Here is a 20809-nt window from a genome sequence, read left to right as displayed (position 1 = left end):
TTTCCCCGACTGCTATGTCAATATTTTCCTTCCTCCGACAGCATTTATTTTAATAATGCGAACGTACGCACTGCGGGGAAATGTATAAACCACTCGCGAAAGAATACAAAAAGTTATTAACGTCACACTAATGCGAGTCATGTACGCGTGTACCATTATTTTATGTGCGTCATTTAGAAAAAATAATAGCGCGTCTATTATAATAATAGGTACGTGTGGACGAAATTAGATAACTGAATGCAATTTATGTAACATTTTGTCAACAAAGATAACAGAGTAGAACAAAATACGTATGTATATTAGTGTGGTATATTATACTACGCCGGAAACGGGGTGAAGAAATCGATAATCGATCGTTGAAATAATGTATTTATCATAATATTATGACATCTGTATGTGCGGTTGCAGTTGATTAATCTAATAGAAAATTATTTTACATGACACTATCCTACTCATAAAGTATTTACAAGTAATAATAACTCGTATATATAAAGATTTAATATTTTATCATAAAACAATATATGTACAGAGATAGTTAATCGCTTCATTCGCCAAAAAAAAATCGACTTTTTCAAGTCCAAGCTTTTGTAATACTGAACAAAAATCAACATCGTCAGGTTTTAAAATTAATACTTCGATTCATCTAAAAGCTTGTAACAAATACAAAAATTAATCTCCAATGACTCGTGCTTCTAACTTTTTTCCTCAAAACTCAACTTTCTCAACTCTTTGACTAATTTCAACATCGAATAGCGAATTCCAATAGGCAAAGCATATTTTCCCATATTTTGCGCCCAGCGAGTAAATTTTCTCTTCGCGAACACCAGTATTATGCCGAGTGAGGACGAAAGTCTGAACGAAAGGAAGTTAGACATACAGCGATGACGCGCAGTTTGCGACGCAATAATCGTTACTTAAGGGCGAGCGATTAATCCTCTCATTTTACTTGTCTCCGTCTATTCGTATAAGTAAGACTTATTTATCTCTGGTTTATACTTATGTACTCGTCGTGCGCTATTGCGCGTTTGTCTTTCCTGTGAAAAGGAGCGCGTGCCTATACAACTGCGGCTTATGCACATCTATGTGGAACGTCTTAAGCTAAATTCATCGGTAATGTCCATACCAAACAATCGAACTTCCATATTTCTGTACTCGATTTTTATCTTAAAATTTGTTTGATACTTTCTTGAGTTAACATACGCATTCACTCATATTGAACACAATAATTACATTGTTTATAATAATACTAAGTAAACGTACTCCAAGATAAATGACACATTTGCATGCACTTTAAATTCAGAATTAAATAGACCAACATCAACAACGTTGATCCAAAACTCGCTCTTCACAATTCTTAATAACACGCATCACATCCGTGAAGACTTCTTGCTTATTCGCTGAAACTTTCGGAATGAAATTCCACTCGCTACTGCTAACGTGAAAATTCCTCACTTTGCTGCAACAGCTGCTATTCCAACTCTAAAAACAACGTTGTCTACAAACATCAAACTCGCATCTCAACCATATTTCACGCTCATCGATAACATTCTCCTAACGCTTAAAGAGATTTATAAATCGAACTCTTTGGTTCGGTTAGTTTTCAAGACAAAAGAAAATTTCACGAATGCAGGCGCCGAGGATTCTCAGAGGTGGGAGTTGTCGTAGCCGAGGTTTGTCCTGGCGGGTAATCGCGGTAGTTCCAGCGTCGACGTTTTACCCTCGTCGTCGATGTAGTTCCTGTTGTCGTGACCCTCTTGATCCATATTCGCTTCTTTGTTGTCGTTGGTGCCACCAGGCATCAGGAACATCGTTGCGAAAAACATTAGTGTACCTGAAAAATTGTTACGGATTATTATTACTATTTACTCATATCAAAAAGCTACTACAGTTTGCAGGCGTTCGATAATTGTAAAGTGTCGAATCCCGATAGCTATACTGGTTTCGAAACTTATAGCGGCGGAACGAAGTTAACGTCGAGAAATAATGATATAATGATCGAAGAGAATTTCTCGGCAAAGCTAACAAAGTTTGCAGGGGGAAGTTAATTGTTAAGGACAGCGGGAAAACTTACTCAGCGCATAGAAGCCGGCGTAGAAAATGTAGAGAGACTCCCTGTAACCGATGGCCTTGCTCGTCGGCTCGACGAGTATCGGCAAGTTGCCTCCGATGTTGTTCATCACGAAGAGGAAAATACCAACCGTCGTCGATCTCATGCTCAATGGCACGATCTCCACGAGGATGGCGAAGACAATGCCGAACCACATCTCGGCTGAAAATAATACGACGTGTTTTGCATTAGAGATCTGACGTCCAGTATATGAATATTCTGATGCTAAAATACGAACTCATGGTGCAGGTAAGTTATTCTTTACGAGCTAAATAAAATTATAGCATCATTTAGTTTGCATTTCATTGCCTACTATAAAGTGCCGCTTTATCGCGAAAGCCGGCAATCTCGCGTAACTTTAATGCCTCTAGTACTTGAGATGTAATGTTGCAAGAATTAACAGATTTTCATAATTTTGCAAAGTATAACCCATTGCAGAAACTCGAAGATGCTCACACAGTTTGCATAATGATTGAATGCATATAGGAGTCGTTCAGCATATAAATCGAATACTTCTTCACGCACGCGCTGATCATAAAATTGTTTTTACTGCATGCAGCTGATCCAAAGTTTAAAATCGGAGATGAACTTACCGAAGAAGTAAGAGATGCCGAGCGTAATCATAGCCCCCACAGGCGCGAAGTAGACCGAACCAAAGGCAAAGGGTGTGGCAACGAGTTGACTAACAACCAGAACAGCGACTCGTGACCTGATACCCATTTTGGCGACGAACTTGTCACTGATCACTCCGCCGACGACGACGCCGATACTGCCGATCACGATCGTCACCGCGAACAACCACCAACCGAGATCGTAGTCGGGCCAGTATTCGCGGTAGAACAGGTCGCAGTTGTAGGCGAAGCACATACCACCTGCGAAACGGAATCAATTCAGGACGTTGGTTTACATTGACAAGTGATCGCGCAATAACAATTTTTTATCAATCCAATTATTACCGCAATGCCTGATGCTAGCAGCAAGACACAAGAGGATGATCCTTGGCTGCAAAATGACTTTCCACAGAGGATCCTTCTTGCCATCGCTCTTAGTCTCTTCTCCGATGGTCGTTCTCTCCGGCTCCGTGAGCGTGAAACCGGTCAGAATCGCTATGATGACTCCGATGATTCCGGCGCCATAGTAGCACACTCTCCAACCCTGACGATTACAATTCAAAACGTGTGCTTTAGATATGGACTATTTTTAGAGAAATTGCATCAAAAACATCAGCCTGACAAATGGCTACTCACCAAATCCCAGGCATTGGCTCGAGGTACGTAACGTCCCACTGGAAAAGCTATTCCATAACCACCGTAGATTCCCCAGTTAAAGATCGACATGACTAGACCACGCTTTTCTTCGCTGAACCAATCGGAAAGGAGACCAGTCGACAAGGGATTGCAAGCAGCTTCTCTGTTGATCGAAAAGCAGAAAGCGTTAGAAACGGCCTCTCTACAGAGCTGCTACCAATCACGATGCGTCAGCAACAAAATAAAAATAAGGGTTTTTACATCGATACCCTTGCAGTCATAGCATTGGCGGCCCAAGCAGCAAGGCTTAGTTTTGGCATGGGTTAGCCGCGTCTATTTATACATTCTGAGCGCAAATTGTGATGAGGCAAACAGAAAAGTACCTATGCGCCACCTATGGTCTCTAGCTGTGAACTAGATGGAGCCAGTCCAAAATAGCCCGGAGGATCTTTTTTCTCCGTTACACAAACAAGGATAATGAAAAAACAGCACAAAGTCGCGAGTACCCGACGCGTCCAGAAATAAAATCGGAAACTCACGATCGAGTGAACGCGCGGCATTTTCTCATCTCGCTCGTGGCTACACCGACTGTCGATCGATGAAGGCGTAAATGTACACACACACACACATCGCGAGATAATGGCTCGCTCGTGCAAATCCGATTTCCCGGAGAGAGTGAACATTTGCATTTTCCGAGCGTAGCGCAGAAATGTTTATTACTCAACCGAGCGCGCGTTCGAGTACTCGTCTTTTTTCCGATCCATAATGCTACAATGCCTCTTATCCGAGCGCAGCCGGATTTCAAGATTTCAACCGCTGGCGCGGCCTTCGCTAAAATTTTAAGTCCAGAAAGAGAAAAACTTGTTTCTCGAATCGATTAGTCTTTTCTCAGAAGCTCGGGTATACTCTCACACTGTACGCCCATGCACACAGAAGCAAGAAAAGAACATAAGGTAGACCTACCCTGCAGCAGCCAGCATCCGAAGGATAACCAGTTGCCAATATTCCTTAACGGCTCCCATCAGGATAATTGCGATGCTGAACACGAGCGTGCACACAGCCAGCAGCCTCACTCTGTAATAATCGTCGAGTGCGAGGGATTAAAGAATTAGCGAAATGAGCTGTCTACAGCTATAGGTTCTCGCGCGTCTTCTGCGTCGGGAAACGAATACAAATAAGTGCACTGTGCATATAATTCGCACACTCCAGCCTGTTGATTATCGTCGACCGGGATTAGTCTTTGATTGTTTCGCGCTCTCGTGGATATTCCGAGTGCGTTTCCTTATGCAAACTTTTGTTCATAATGAGTGATATTTATGAATAATGGTATATATAAAGTCACGAATAATGAAAACGGAAAAAGCTTCCGAAAATAAAGGTTGCTCATAGGCGCCCATAGCTTGGCGCAGTGCTTTTACGGCGACAGGCTCTATAGACGAATTAGCGCTGACTAGGCGGCGATACGTGCCAAATAATATTCGCTCCCACATACTTTTAGCTAGAGCTCGTCTAAATCATGCGCATTACGGTCTGCGTTTCAAAATCGAAACGAATTATGACAGCGGCACGTGCGAAATCTACGCGACGATAAATAGCACGCTTTATCGCGCGCCAGTTGCTAAATATACAATTTAAGAGCCCGCTCGATTCTCTTCTTTCGACTATTGTTTATTCTCGCAGCAGCAGAGCAGGTATCGTGCGAGCGATTTTATTTTCCACGGGCTGCGCACGAGTCGTCTATTTGTGTGGCTTATTGATCTCGCGTGCATCGCAGTGTGTATGTGTGCCTATACAGTGTCGTTCCCGAGTCTTCCAGCTCACCTGTTGACTCTGTCGGCGGCGAAACCGAGCACAACGCCCATGACGGTGTAAACGGCGATGAAGCTCGGCCCCGCCAATATCTGGTAATCCAGACCGAGCCCGTTGTAGTTCCACTCGCAGTAGCGCGTCCCATTGATGTCCAGTGTCTCGCAGCTGTCGGCAAAAAAAGGAACAATGACAAAATCTCTCGTTTGATGATATTTTGTTTTCATTGACATAGGTGAGACAATGCAGTTAAATGGAAAACGAAAAATTAAAGCTTCTGGTATGAACGTTTCTACTATATCAAGGTATTAAAATCAATCTTCCGGACAAGAGATTGTATGCCCGATATGAACACGGATCAGATATTGCGTAATGCGTGGGGCGTAGTTCACTGCGCCTCGCGCGGATGCACGATTACTTACGCGCCGCATCAAACATCGTCTGCCTTACGCATATCGCCGAGTTCATTCAAGATGTTGATTGAAGTAGTCGATTGCGCAACATCTTCCAATTCAATTGAAACCGAACGCGCATAGCGTCCTATTGCACAATCGCAAGGCGTGATAAGATATTACGCGAGATCCTTTTTGCGCATAACTCATTATAAGTTGTGACAGATCCGTTTCTCCGATTTCTCGTAATCATTTATTTCATGGACAAAAACATTCTTTGTGGGTTTTCGAGTTCGATCGGCTTATCAAGCTAGGTGTGTATAGAGCTGAAAGTCGCGTATTGTGATGAAGTAATTGCGCTCGCTATGAGGTATGACGCAATGACGAATATACATCGAAACGGTCATAACATCCGCTTGGTTTTTTATTTTCATAATAATATAAGGAGGAAAAAACGGAATAAATATCGAGCTTATGATACTAGTTACGAAACAAGTCCCTTACACTTCTGAGCTGTTTGCTTTTTCACATTGAACCGGGAGATCAATGACTGCCAGCGTTGTCGAGTTGAGTTGGCACGTGATGTCGCCATAGTGGAGATCGATCGCGGTCGCTTTGCTCGTGACACCTGAGAAAATAATTTTAACAATGAATGAGGATAATTCCTGTCTTTTTTTGAACAAAAATAATAGTACGTAAGAATCGTCAGTTGGTGATTTACAATCGAAGTATAACTTACCGATCAAATAATGACCCAGTTCTCCAAGAACGTATCCGAGAGATACGATGGCCAGGGCATAAGGTTTGTAGAAGAATTTTAACTTTTGTGCTAGTGAGGTAAACATCTTGAAGTCTGAAATCAAAAAGAGAAACTTTTATGAAATTTCAGTAGAGCTGATACTGATGATATTTTCTTGAAAAAACTTAAAATTAATGATTATAGTATGAAAAAAGGAACAGTTTCGGTTATTCCATTAATCGAACCAACCCGGTACTTGCTATTTTCTCAACTTATATTATACGATTTGGAAAGCTATAAATTTATAGAATTTCGCATGGTTTTAAGAAAGTTTATCAGACAAGGCTTCGTAAGTTACTTTGGCTTAAAAGCTAGTTTCGTTTAAAATTTATAAATAAACATCGCAACCAACGAAGAAGGCAGCATTCTAAGGTTAAGACAGTGTGCTATTAAAACTTTAACGTTTCAAACTTTTCAATTAAAAACAGTCTCGCTAACTAAACCACAGAGAATCTTATAATTGCTTCCAAGATCTACTTAGCTCGAAACAAAGTTTTACCGCCACGTTCAGTATTGTACTTCCGGGCTTGTTACTCGCGCCACCTGAACCAACACTTGCCGCGAGTGCGTTGATCAGGTGAACAAACTTTTGCACGCATAATATCGTCCCTACCGATGATTTTATTTTTAGCGAATTCGCTAATAAATAACTTTTTGCTTCCTTCCTAAGGAAGCCTTCTAATAGTAATTTTCGGAGTTTGTGTAAAAACATATAGGAAGCGTGTTTTGATGCATTTTTAGTCGAAAATTAGTGTTTTTGGAAAATGTCCGTACGGATATGTGTGTGTGTGTGTGTGTTTTCTAATAAAGTTATTGAACAAGTTGATAAAAGTAAATTGCTTTTATTATACACCATAAAGTGCGATTTTTTGAAACTGTTATAACTCGAAAACTAAATGTCAAACCTTTCTAAAACAAAAACATGATTATTGAAGGTTATTAGAACCATACACCACTTTAGTTTTAAGTCGTTTCAGGAGCAGATCCAGAAACAAACATCAAAAACTGAAAGTAGTTGTTTTTCTACGGCGCACGATAATTGGAGTAAAATATATCATCGCTTGGATCTCAGTTCAGCAATTATAGCTATGCGAGAAAAGAGAGATATAGAGAATTATAATTGGTCATGTATATACAATTGATTAGAAATAATTTTATCTATCAAACGAAAAAGAATAAAAACTTTGTAGAATAAAATTAGAAAGGTATAATTTTGAAATTACTAAAAATATCTCTTTTCCAATATTTCAACCAGAAATATTCCCTTTCACAATATTTCAATTCAACATTTTGTTTTATAAATTTTTTCATTTCGAAATCCCAGTTAATAAATTTTGTATTTATAATCTTTACCCTTTCCAATTTTTATTTTTCAAAATTGTTACCCTAGCTCAGCCGAAATCATCGGTTAATCCTGGCATAGAAATCCTCTTTATTCTCACTCGGAATTTTTAAGTCTGGAATGTATTAATTTAGTTCGGAAATGCTAAACATGGTTCATAACTTTTGACGAGTTAATAAACCGCTTCAAATTTTCATTTTCACGTTTAAATTTAAAATAAGTGACCTTGAAAAACAGGAAACAAAAGTTTTCTTATAGACATTAAAACTCAGGCAAGATCGTTTTTGAAGACATTAGAGCCGATTTGGCTCTGCCATTTTTTAAGTTGCAAAATGTCCTTTTACTCTCAAGTTTTCATCAAATATAATTTTTGTACACATGTCATCGAAAGTTGTTCTGGTAGCAATGTTTAGTGGATAAAAATCCCGATTTACTGGACTAATAATAATAAGCAAATAACCTGATTAAATTCAAATGTTATTCCACTTTGTTGAATGCATAACTAACCAGCTATACCGTTTAGCTTCATAAACCACTGCAGTATACTAACTCGCAAAAAGCGCAATTCTAAAAATCGAGAAAACGCAAGAGCATAATCACACAAGTATAGCTGCATCTGAGCCAAGCACGAGGATTATAAAACTCTCCTTAAATATTCATGAAGATCGGGGGCAATAAAAGGCGTTGCCGCTGTAGTCGTGCGGGTCCGTCGACATGCTATATATGACTCGGAGGTGTGAGTCGCGTGCTCAAGGTCGCGGAAATGCTCAATTGCAGGAAACGCAATCGAATCCATTTTAAACTATATAACACGACTCGCCGCTCAATTAGCACCTGATTCTCGGCTGCTTTTCATCGACGCGTGCCGTTCGCGCTATCATTCTTCTGGCGCGCCTGATGCGTATTTGCGGAGGTTGCGGTGCCAGTGTGACGCAGGATTCAGAGCGTATTGAAATTTGTAATTGGAATCTCACGACCGAGCGAATGGAATTATTGACTGATAAGACGAGTTTAAACAGGCATTATACCGGGGGAATACAATATGGAAGTGTCAAAAGAGCTGCCTAATCAATGATTTTAAGCGAGTAATTTGTGCAAATTGATTACCTGCCGACTCAAATTACTCTAATAAGCCTGCGCGTTGCTAATTAAGGGACTCGTCAAATAATAAGGAGCTGGGAAAACAATGAACGAAAAAAGCGATGCGATTCTCCGAGAGGTGCATAAACTTCCATTTGGTCGTTTATCATGGTTTTATCTTTTTCCCACGCGGCTGCGGAGAACAAAACTATCGTGGACAAATATCGAGCCAGCCTGCTGAAGCTGCTCGTACACCTATACGAGGCTCGTATCAACGATCGCAACGGCATTCCGAGGCAATGTCATTGTCCCGTAGACTAGTTGCAATGCGATATGTGGCATATCGTCTACTCTACATTTCCCATGCATGCCCCTAAGAGCTTTATATTTTCATCGAGCATATACTGTAATTTTTTTACTTAACGATCGCACTATACCCAAAAATCCATCGCCAGAGCCGAGATCGCACAGCTGAATAGAAGCGCGATGCAGACGCGCGTGCGACAGCCTATTCTCTCTCGCTTCCTCGCGACTGCACTACCTATAATGCACATATGCACGCTGCGAGAGAGGGAGAGTAGAGGGGCCGAGGCGTCGCGCTGCCTTGAGCCAGAATCGGTGAGACGGAACGGAAATATCGTTGTAATAAAGTTGATCCGCATTATTCTCGAGCGCGCGCTTCGACAGGTCCCATTGTTTATCCGCGTCGCGCGACTTGCCACCGAGATACGCTCATTTTTCCATAACGCGTAATTATTGAGATTGCTGATTCTCGACTAATTTTTTTTTCTTTTGCGCGTTTATCCTCTTACGCTGAAAAGAGAAGATAGCAATCGCATCGGGCGTATCTTCACGATCAAGGCCGTTTAAGGGTTAATGCCGGTGAAGAAGATAAGCGAAGATTGCGTCTTACGCAACCGTGGTATAATCATGGCTTACAAAATTGGCCATCCATCGTTCAATCAGCAATTACGATTAATTATCGATACCCGCGCTGTTGTTCACGCTCCGCTATATAGCTATCGGGAATTATTTTCTCGCGCATATCTCACGAATCTGGGCATCAATTTCAAGCGGAAAATTATATGCGCTTTAAATTCAAATATCAAGCGCGCGTTCGATCAGCCGTAAAAATCCGGCAGCCCGATCCTGCACGCGAGGTGCATTTCTCGGCGATATAAAATTTCTCTTCCAAGGACGCGCATTTCACCCTCGACCTAATCGTAAACAAAGCGCGCGTAAATCCAAATCCGGAAATAACACCTGTGCAGAGCGGGAGGTGCGAGAGAAGAATAGAAGTAGGTACAGCGGGGCAAAGTTCAGGGACACGACGAGCATCAGCAGTCGAGTGGCGCTACCGCTGCTGTAAAGGTATATACGCTGAAGCGGGAAAGCTCGGGCGCGAGGTCGCGCGTAAAGAGATTCAGCTTTCTGTTGGGAAAAGCTATATTGGATCTCGAGTGAAAAATGCCGCCGAGCTGCCCTGGACTCGAGACCAATTACTTACTTTCTCCTCCCGCGCGACAAGAGCTAGCGTGTGTTATTAAAATTCGACGAGACAACTCGAGTCGATTGCGCTCGCGAGCTTATTTCGTCGTGGCAAGGGTGCTTGACTTGTAAATGTAGCTAGTGCGCGGGAATTGCCGCGGCGAGAGCGTAGGGGAAGGAACGTGCGACTGCAGCTCGTCTTGATTGCAGCCTCTGATTGTAGGACAAGGGCAATTTTTTAAGTCCACACATGTGAAAATTTTAATGATGCACACTGACTTTGTTGTACCGCTGCGTTATACACTCGGCCGTGAGCTTTCGTCCGAGCGATCATTCGATTGCCCACCGTGTACGTCTTTGGTTGCGAGGCGCTCGGAAAGTAAACACACGATGCCATATGATTTTGTCTCTGAGTGTAATCGCAAAGCGCTTTTTTCCGCGTTCGAAAGACCAAATGAACTTGAAAAGAATGGCAAAGCGTGCGAATCGCAAAAACGCGTTGCATCATGACCCTCCACATGCCGCACAATCAGTGTAACGTCGCTTATGTGCTATTATCTAATCGATGATTTGCGGATTTTGTCCAGCAGGCCAACGAGCTTAACCTTCTTCGCTGCAAGTGTGAGAGGCGAATGTGGAATGCCGAGTGATACCGATAACGATGAGTGTCGCGCGAGCGAGTAAGAACAATGTATTCTCTATGCATATGTTTACGAGGACAGAAGGGAGGAGACACGCTTCCGCTTATACTTTTTATACCTATGAAGCTGGAGAATTGTGTATGTCTTCGCAAAAAGTGCACATTGTCCGCGCTCATTTCGCGCTGCGAGCGTTTTGATGATGAAAGAATAATTATCCATCGCTTTTAGGACAAATACTTTCTTAAATTTGAGTCACAATATATTTATATTTCCCGTTGCACATAAGATTCTTATTATACGCGAGATTCGGCGGATGCTCCCGCGACCCAATTGCATTCGAGCGTCGAAATACGAAGAAGAAAAATGCAGCACAACGCTTCGAATGACAATGTATTTATAAAACCTCTCGGGCCGCTCTATAGGTTTGTGCAACACGGCGGCCGAAGCGAAATTTCAATTATTCCGTGCTATAAATACGCCTGCACGCTCTCGCTCTAAACGACGTTAATCAATGAGAAGAAAAAAACTGACAGTCCATAAATCCAAACTCGAAGAATCACCATATCTGCATATGGTAGTCAGATAATTTGCGGGAAACTATGATGAAAAATCAATCAGTCTCTGGATCTAAACGCAGAAGCCGAATAGCGAGTTTCTACGCAACACACTGATGTCTATATAGCAGAACAATTACATAAGCTCACACAATGTATTGGTCGCGGCAGATGGATGTACCGCAAAGTCGGTGTGCGATGTCGCGCGGGACGATGATTGAACCGGTAAAAAAAGAAACGGAACGCGCCGCGTTGATGATGCGGCGTTCGGCACGCTCTGCATGCTTTATACGCCCGACGAGTTAATCGTTTCATCGTTGACATGATCGATCGAGCGATTACGGAACGAGCGTGATTCATTTGCACTTTTTGCGGAAAGAAATTGTTCGAAAAACATGCATAAATCATTTTTTCTTCTTTGATGTTTATTAATGCGCGAGTACGCTGCGTGTGAATCTCGGTAAAAGAATTGCCCGCAAGGCCGAGAGTTATCCGCGTAGTTTATGCATTCGGAATTCAACATACTGAACTTGACCTGTGGATTAACCTAGTGAGCGACGCCTGCTGCTGTTCTCAACTTTCTCATGGATCACCGCTACTTTGTTTGAACATTTTTTAATTTCCCCCTAGAATTGAACTGAAGATGGAAATATGCATAAGCATCGCTTTCACTCGTTCTCGGAGAACAATTAATTTTTCGAGGTCTCCTTTGTAAAACGAGGAAAGCGCGAAATGGAATCGGTAATGAAGCAGGTAAATTTCCAGCTTTTACCGCGAGAAAGGGAGGCGTTAACAAGGCCTCTGTCTCTCACTTTGCCAAACCGAACAGTCGCGAGAGAGAAAAGCCGAGCACGTGCGCTCGCGCGAAAAAAGGGCGATAAAAAAGGATCAAGGACGCGCTTTGCGTCCATAATGCGAGTGGCAGGGAAAAACAGCACAGGAGCCCAAACGAGGAATCCTCTTTCTCTTAACAAGCTTACGCACGTGCGCATCTTTCTTTTGACGCGATTCTCTCGGGGAGGCCATGTGTAACGGCGAATCGTTTTGCAATTACGCGTGCATGTGAAGTCCGGCGAATTGTAAAGTCGCGCGCAAGGCCGTTGCTTCATTTCTCCGACGCGACTTTTTTTTCTCTCTCGCGTCTCAATTATCGGCGCTTCGAGGGACAGAGCGCTCGCTCGATTTCCCGGTATCTCGAATCTCCGGCGAATCGCTCGGGGAGGAAATCATAGTCTGCGCGCTGATGAGTTTTCCAATTTTCTTCGGCGGGAGGTTGCGTCTGATGATCTGTCGCCGCGCTCGATAGGAAGATGTGATCATCTAATAGCTGTTTTCGCGGAGCTTTCCAGCTATGTTTTTCGCGTTATCGCAGATTAAAATCGATTCGACGATACGGAACCGGTATGCAAACAATAGTCGCGGCGATCGAGCCTGACAATCGGTTCTGCCTCGTACAACGGTTCAGCGTTTTTACGACCATGTTGTTCAGTAAAAAGAGCCACTACACGAGCACGAATAAATTTTCCCACAAGCGCACTTATTACTTGTTATCATATACTTTGGGCTAATCTTCTCACAAAGGCTAAGAAAATCATCCACAAAGCCGTTTTCTTAATTGAAACGCGGAAAAGAAACGTCCGTACGGCTACACACGCCGCGGCATGAATTAAATCCAGATAGTCAGAGGGAAATTAGATCTCGCCGATGCAAAATATAAAGTCGAGGCGCGAAGGACGAGATAACGTATAATACGAAAGTCAATCGTTGGCCGAGTGTGGCCGAGAGAGTATCGCGGGCATTGGAAAGAGCAAAGCTCAAAGAGCTCGACGTTTTAATCGCAGTATTGTTGATTCTATCTCACGTACGGTACAATTAGTGGAAAAAAAAGTTTCAACCTGCAAAAATAGCATCTTCTTAATTCGAACAAAAACGTTACAAAAACACTCATGCGACATCAATTTAGATTCAGCTTGTAATAATACTCTTCGCGCTAATTTAGCTCACTTTTTTTCAAATTAACCTCAAAGCCTCCGCGCTGCACGCTAGCGTATATCTAGGAACGCAGATCCAAGAACAGCACAATAGTTCCAAGGAAAATTGCGATCTCGGACGATTGTAAAAAAAAGTCCGTCTCGAGAGACAATAATGATGCGTTCTTTTCATAAGAATCGAATTAATCTTGACACACAAAACGAAGTCAGCGCGGTATAGATATGTTGACTACTTATACTCCGCTCGTCGAACCGTGAAAATACAGGCGGCGAGTGTAAGTATATAACAGTCCCTTTAACCGTTCACGCGTGCAATTTGTTGCGCGGCTAATCCGGAGAACGTATGCGTTCCAACGTATCCACCCGATAAAATGCTAACGAACTCGCAGGTGCGCTGAGTTAGTGTCACGCGTGAGCGAGATCAGATTGGCGGGGCGAAAGGTGTGTAGAGGAAAGCGTCTGGAGGTGATAAGACGTTATTGATTGCGCGGCAGTCGGGCGCTGATGTCCGCTCGATTGTCTTTCGATTGTCGAGTTACTATGTAGGTGGAACTACTGCGATTCGATTATTGCACGGGCTTTGTTGCGGCCCGAAAGCTGCCGGTGTATATTTATTTTCTCGAACGCGTGCTGCTGATTAGATTCGCTCGGTGTACTTTGAACTCGATAAAAATGTCAGATTGGCAAAAGTAGATTGCAGTGAAGATATGTATGGCCGAGAATTTTGCGTAAAGCAAATATTTATCGTTACGCTCCGCAGTCGTATATTTCATCAACTTGCATTAGGCAATGCAAATGGAATAATCGCGCTGAAAGGAATGAGCATGTGTATCGACTGTTTAATGCTAATCGCGAGAATCGTATTTAATACACCTCTATGTTAATAATGTGAATTTTTTCAGTGCATAATTTCGCAATAACTTCACTAGCTTTTAATTAAATTCCGCGAACAATCCCAAAGCGTTACATTTTGTACGGAAAATATTGATTGCCAAACCACCTGGTATAATAAACATTTTTTAAATAAAAAAAAGTGTAGTAAAAACGAGAAAAAGTTTGATGATACATCATTGAATGCAAGGCGTAAAAAATAATAGCCGTCGTAAAAATAACCATCAGAGCATTTACCGCGACGTCTGACGCATCTCGTCTGTGACTACTAGCACCGCGCGCGCGCGCGCATAAACGCCATTAAAATAAGCGTAAACGTCACTTTGCCATTTTAATCCCCGTTCATTTCCACTGTCCAATTCGAACGCCCAACAAACGTTCAATCGTCGCCAAAGCAACTATCTACCCGTTTCTGGACAAGCAATTTGCCTAAGGAGCTACCACCACGCGTATGCGTTCGCCGCTAAAAGATCGTATAGGCGTCCGCCGCTCGTGCAGGTTCGCGCAGCGCAGTGGCACGCGTCGAGATTGGCGTAGAGCAAAGCAATCAGCATAAATGTCAAGGCGGTTATATCCGGTTGCTGCTCAGCCGCGATTTCAGCTTCGCCACTTTGCGGAAACTGCGACTGATCCTTCGATTCCAGTTAGACAATGGGATGACAAGGGTCTAATTGAGTGCTTTAGCGGAGATTTTGAGATTACAGAGGTACTTGTTTGCGCCTGGCGGATATCGATTAGAACTGGGTGATATAACGCAAAGTCGCTTGATCGGGGTTTAATTGCGATATATTACATTAATGTTTTCTGGGACGAATTATTCAACGATTTCCAAATATAACGCGCGTGTGTCGAAACAGGAACGTAAGCAAAAAATATCTCAATATAAATCTTGCTTTAAAATATACAGATGCATGCATATCAATGGCAATCATATACAGCACGTTCCGAGCGCGGCCATTAAAAATGAGTAAAGCCCGCGAAAAAGAAATTCAAATAGAGAGGAGAACAAAAGAGCTCTCGGAAATGGCACTCAATTAAGCTTTATTACACCGGCGGCTTTATCAGATTTCAATATAACGACTCTGCGGCATTTGAATCTGCCGAGGGAATTTCCGATGTAATGACTGTCAACGAGGCAAATCTGCTTTACATCGCAAATGAGCTTCGACGTACCGCAGCACTCGTAACGCTCGGCACTCGATGTTTATTCTCCTGATTTCAGACTGATATTCAATTGAACCGGATAAGTAACGATACGGCAGCGCGAAAAATCGAGAAGGGCAAAAAGCTTGCGTAAGACAAGTCTTGGAAATATAAATTATAGCGAAGAGCTTTTATAAAGAATTTATTATCCAACGCGCCCCATTCTCTCCGCGTCAAAGCGCTTGCGTCACGGACTCCGGAATTCCGAGAGGACGAAAGAAAGAGAGGGATGTAAAGAAGAAGCCGGGTAACGTCACCACGCGCCGCCGAGCGAGTTCTCCCGGAACTGAAGATGCGCTAGATCTATGCGCCGAGAGCGCGATAATGAGCGCAGCTGGACGTTTTAATTAAGCGGCTTAAGAATGACTCGCCCACGCGCGGATCCTGGTTGCGTAAGAATTATTTTCTCTCCCTTTTTCTCTGCAAACTAGATATTTTTCTCAGAATTTTTAAAATTATCAAATTTTGAAGTGGGACATTTTACACGGCGTTACGCGATATCACGCGCTTTCCCGTCACAGTAAACATTCCGTTTAGAATTGCAATTACATTGCACGCGCGCGCGCGCGCTGCGAAATGAGCAATCAGCCTTTTTCCGTGAAAAAACGCGATCAAGCTAGTTTAAATGTGCGTTAGCTGTGGTTATTCGGGAAATCGTTCCAATCAAGACGTTACATATGAGATACGTTGTAAAACCGCAGCGCGCGCGGATACGAATTTAATTGTTCGAGCGCGTAAACGTTCTCGCAAACGGTGCGATGAGCGTCGTTACAAGTTACGATGACACTTCGGCCGTTTTTATTTACCAAGACTCGTTATCGCGCGACGGAAGCAATTTTTTCCGAAGAAATACATAAAGAGCAATTAGTGTTGACATTAGTCAAATTATAATTGCAATGAGAGAGCTGGGAGCGTGTCTCGAGTATTATATTATATGGCATTTTTTTCTCCGACGATCAAATCCATCGTGATGCAAGTCGCGTTGTTTTATGTAACGCCGTAAAAATTCTCGCGAGTGCGTGTGCGCGGCAAGTGCTTGAATTATTAAGTCAATCGCGTGCGATCATCGCGCCTAATGGAGATTCGATTTTCAATTCATCGGGTTCGCGCGACGCTTTACCGCGCTGATGTATCGACGATTACAACACGTTAAGGTTCGATAAAGGTTAATTAAAGTATACCGTGTACACGTCTTTGTAAACAAGTTTGCTGCGTACACGCGCTAGCATTTAATTAATTTAATCGGAAGCCGAGTTAGACCAATTATAGAAATCGCATGAATAAAACTCGAGCGTGATAATAAAAAGTCTTTCGATGTGTTTCGTCCGTCGCGAATCGCGCAACAGCCGCAGCCCCCGCTATAATAGAACAGCGCCCATTCACACACACACACACACACACACACATAATAAGCGACCGCAATTCACTATAACGTAAACAGCGTTCAAATCACGCATCAGCGACAGTCGCGAAGGCATCTCGCCCACACGCGACAGATTCGCGTCATACTGCAGTCCTCTCCGGCCTTCCGCGGGCCGTTACACCTGTCCTCCGATTAACATCGCCCCTTTATTATTAACCGCAGATATGACTGCGCCGCCCGATGCGTGCGTGCATACTTTATAGAAGCGCGACGTCCCTGAGGACTCATCGCGCTGACTCTGCAGCAGCCGCACGACGATCGCGACGCGTACAGGGTTATATAGCGCTGGACGTGACTGACGCCGGCTGTCGTGGCTTTGAGTCGGAGCTATCGCGATTTTAATGTGCTGGAATGGATGTGCTGCTGCTACTGGTGTCGCTGCTCTTGATTATATTGCGGGGAAAACCGGAGCAGTGCGGGTGCGGGGAATTCCGGGGAAGTGATATAAGCTAGTTTTTTTGTGTTTTGCGCGGGTGTGCGTCGGGCTGCGGCTGGATGGCTGACATGTCTCGGTGTCGCTAATTCAATCCGAAAGTTTTATTTGTTTTTTTGCAATACCGCACACATGAATACGTTATTGAGAAAGAACGCGGAAAAAAGCTCGCTCCTACCAGCCCTGGTTTATAATATTCAGCAGTCGCATTAATTATTTCGCTTTTACGAATGAATTATTTAATAAGTTTTTACGCGCGAAATATGTAATCGCGAGGTAGTCGATGTATAAAGTACGCCCAAGTGGCACGAGTCGCGCATACTCGTATTTATGCACCAAGCGCACATAAAAATGCTCGCGTACACCTTAACACAATTTAAATCGCGCTTCTTGCGCGCCGACGGTAAACGCGCATTAATTTCGAAAAATACACGATTTACGTGGCGATGAATCTTTTAAGCTTCGTTAAGGTAATATTCGCTTTTTTCATACAGCCAAATGGATTTTCCCGTGGCTCGGTTGAGAAACACTAGAATTTTTATTATCGCGGCTGCGCGATAGACACCGTGGAAAAAAGTCGTTGCATCCCACGGAGCGTATGTATGCAAATTCTTATGTGCATACGCGTGATTAGTATAAAGGCGTCCTCCGGTACAGATCATTTTGGAATCTCGGCGAGATTTTCTCTATCCACAATTTTTATGGATCGCAATTATTTTAAATAGCACGAATGTTCGTCAAATCCCCTAGAGTACACTTCTCACGATTTGTCGTCTCGCGGTATTGAAGCGTCAATAGTCAATAATTGAGAACGATGACTTCTTTCTAATGGTGATTCTCGTCTCGAATGCACAAGACACGGCAAGGGAATCTCGCAACAGTCGCGTGTGGAACAGAGAAACAGCACATACAAGGCGGACGGCTTTTCTCGGCTACATGCTTCGCGACAACGATTTTTCTCCTCGGCGATCGCTTATCCGTAAATGCACTTCACTTCTTTTTTCTCTTGTCTATAAATGCTACTTGTAAGACGGAATCGCAATTAAGACCTTAGAATCGCTAATGACTATCATCGTAAAGTTTTCACGCGTAGCACTCGCGGATAAATCAATTTCTGATAGGTTTTCCTGCCGGGAGCGTTTTTCTCGCTTTTAAACAGGTAATTCCATCCTTTTTTTGCTCGAGATGATTATCATCCTAATTCGTTTTATCCGTGTACGGGCCGATCTGACTTTCGTGGAAGCATTGAAAAATTTTGCTTCGTTATAAGTATTTGAGCTTGGAAAAAGTTAAATGAAATTTTCGCAAAGTTGGCATGGCAGTTTGATTGGACTGGAAAAACTTGACCAGTTTGCAGTTATGCAAATTCCCGCATCTGGTCTGAAGATTGTTTGCAAAGTTTTAAATTGAATTCAACTTTTCAACTTTTCCTCGGTGAATGTGTACACGGATTCAGTGCTCCCTTCTATTTTTTGCGCTATACCGAGACGGCTTAGCTCATTGTTGACTCTCGAATTACGGAAGAAAAATTTAATGAAAAAAACCAAACCAACAGAGAAATATCTATTTCGCGATATTTTGAAACAATATAATCATAACTCAAACGCTATGGCGCATTGATCTTTCGATTTAATTAATTTATACATATATAACTTATTCAGTTTTCATAATACCATACGTTTTATGGACCCTGTGCAATTTTTTCTACGCTGAACCTTGAGTGTTAATATTCCCTGCATATCGATTGATTGCTAATATACATTCTAAATACATTTTAGCATAATAAGTGAATTTGTCGGATGGAAAAATTATGTCAGCTCATTAGCAGCGAAAGTAGACATCATCGAAATAAATGTTGTTGCGTCGCGTGGGAGTAGAAGCAATAGGGCGTTAACCTACTATTGAAATAACCCGCGAATATTGACTCTGATATACGTTGAAAAATTAAAGAAAAAAAAATAGAAAATGATCACTAGCGACTTATGCGCTCATGTCATTACACGTCCGGCGTAATAATTTCCACGGACAGCTGATGGAAACACACACAGCGAAGAAATGCAGCTAGCCAAGAGCGGAGAGACAGATTATATCAATTGCCGTTCGTAGAGCGATGCGCAGCAGCGGGAAAACCGTTGCTTTTCACCGTATACACGCTCGCGATGAGTGTCCGCGCGCCTCCCGAGAAAGGATATTTCCACGGCAATTTTTCCAATCACCAAGTCAAACATTGTTACATAAATGCGCGCGGAATTGGCTGTTTCTCTGAAGTTAATAAAAAAAAAATCGTCCTGCAATCTCGAACTCCCGACTAAGTGTGTAATAAGTCATCGCAATTAAGATTGAAAAAAGATTCCGACCGCGCTCAATTTGCCCTCGGAAAAATTCGCCGAACGTGCGCGGGATACAAGTCGGCACAAAGGAAGCTCTCTCTCTCTCTCTCTCTCTCTCTCTCGGCAGCGGAAAAATATCAACAGCCCGGAGTGGAGAGAAGCAACAAAACGCCCGGGCGAGCGCACACAGCCACGAGCACAAAAGAAGAGGGAGAATCCCGAGAAAACAAGTACTCACCGTGCGGGCGAACCCGTCCACTCGCCCTCTCTCTCCGGCGCTCGAACAATCCTATATCCCGGCTGAACTGAAAACTGTCCGACTGCGCACACACACTGGTCCCGCGGGCGCGCGCAAGAAAAACAAGAAGAGTGGCCCTCCGATCCCCGGCAGCCGGCAGCGGCCCTTTCACTTTCCTCCTAGTTGTACTCGAGACAACAAGTGCGGAGCGCGCGCGAGTCTGACCCTCCCGCGAGGGTTGGAGGATCGAGTGTGGAACTCGCCGGTCCGGCTCGCCGCGGTTTATATAAGAAAGCGCGCCGAGGATCTGACTTATCCTGCGTTCGACGCCGGGGAAGGGGACAGACACCATGTGCGCGCCGAGATGATCTGGTGGGAGAGCAGCATTGTGATCGACGGGCGGAACGTAGCCTCTCGATCTTTGACTCTCAAGGCCGAGAACGCGAGCGCGCTTTTCACGTGCGTTGCGCGGCTCGCGCGACCATCGTTCCGGATACGCGCGCGAAGGGGTGACGCCGGACCATTTATACAGTCGCGCGGCAAAAAGTTTCGGCGACGCTTTTTTGGGGAGCCAAGTTATGCCACTGTTACGTGACTTGTTATAGCAAGCAGACGAGTCGTAAAAGTTACTTGCGCGTTTCATTACTCCGCCACGCTTCACTTGCGCATTACCTGTTCGCGCAGTCGGAGCTTCGTAATATTCCTCCGCCGCGATGATGATACTGGAAAAGAAACGCGATACATAACCCGCATTGGGAAAGCGTCGGTATGTGTGTCACGCTAAAGTTCATTAGACTGGAATATTAATCACGGATGATGCTGTCGACGCTGGCTATATTGTCTC

The 20809-nt window shown here is 43.4% G+C and overlaps 1 protein-coding gene across 1 annotated transcript; it reads right to left on the bottom strand.

The window, feature by feature from the left end:
* Window positions 1-277: 277 nt before the first annotated feature.
* Window positions 278-20229, bottom strand: LOC100118311 (protein spinster homolog 2). Its single transcript, XM_001602261.5, has 10 exons — window positions 19966-20229; window positions 6292-6405; window positions 6057-6180; window positions 5176-5328; window positions 4318-4428; window positions 3355-3517; window positions 3064-3262; window positions 2701-2979; window positions 2072-2269; window positions 278-1831 (listed from the first exon to the last, which is right to left on the bottom strand). Exons 2-10 carry the CDS (start codon window positions 6395-6397, stop codon window positions 1644-1646), a joined length of 1521 nt encoding a protein of 506 aa, XP_001602311.1. The 5' UTR covers window positions 6398-6405; window positions 19966-20229; the 3' UTR covers window positions 278-1643.
* Between the last annotated feature and the right edge of the window lie 580 nt (window positions 20230-20809).

Source organism: Nasonia vitripennis, chromosome 5, assembly GCF_009193385.2.
Source record: "Nasonia vitripennis strain AsymCx chromosome 5, Nvit_psr_1.1, whole genome shotgun sequence".
NCBI lineage: Eukaryota > Metazoa > Arthropoda > Insecta > Hymenoptera > Pteromalidae > Nasonia > Nasonia vitripennis.
This window is presented reverse-complemented; position numbering and strand designations above follow the sequence as displayed.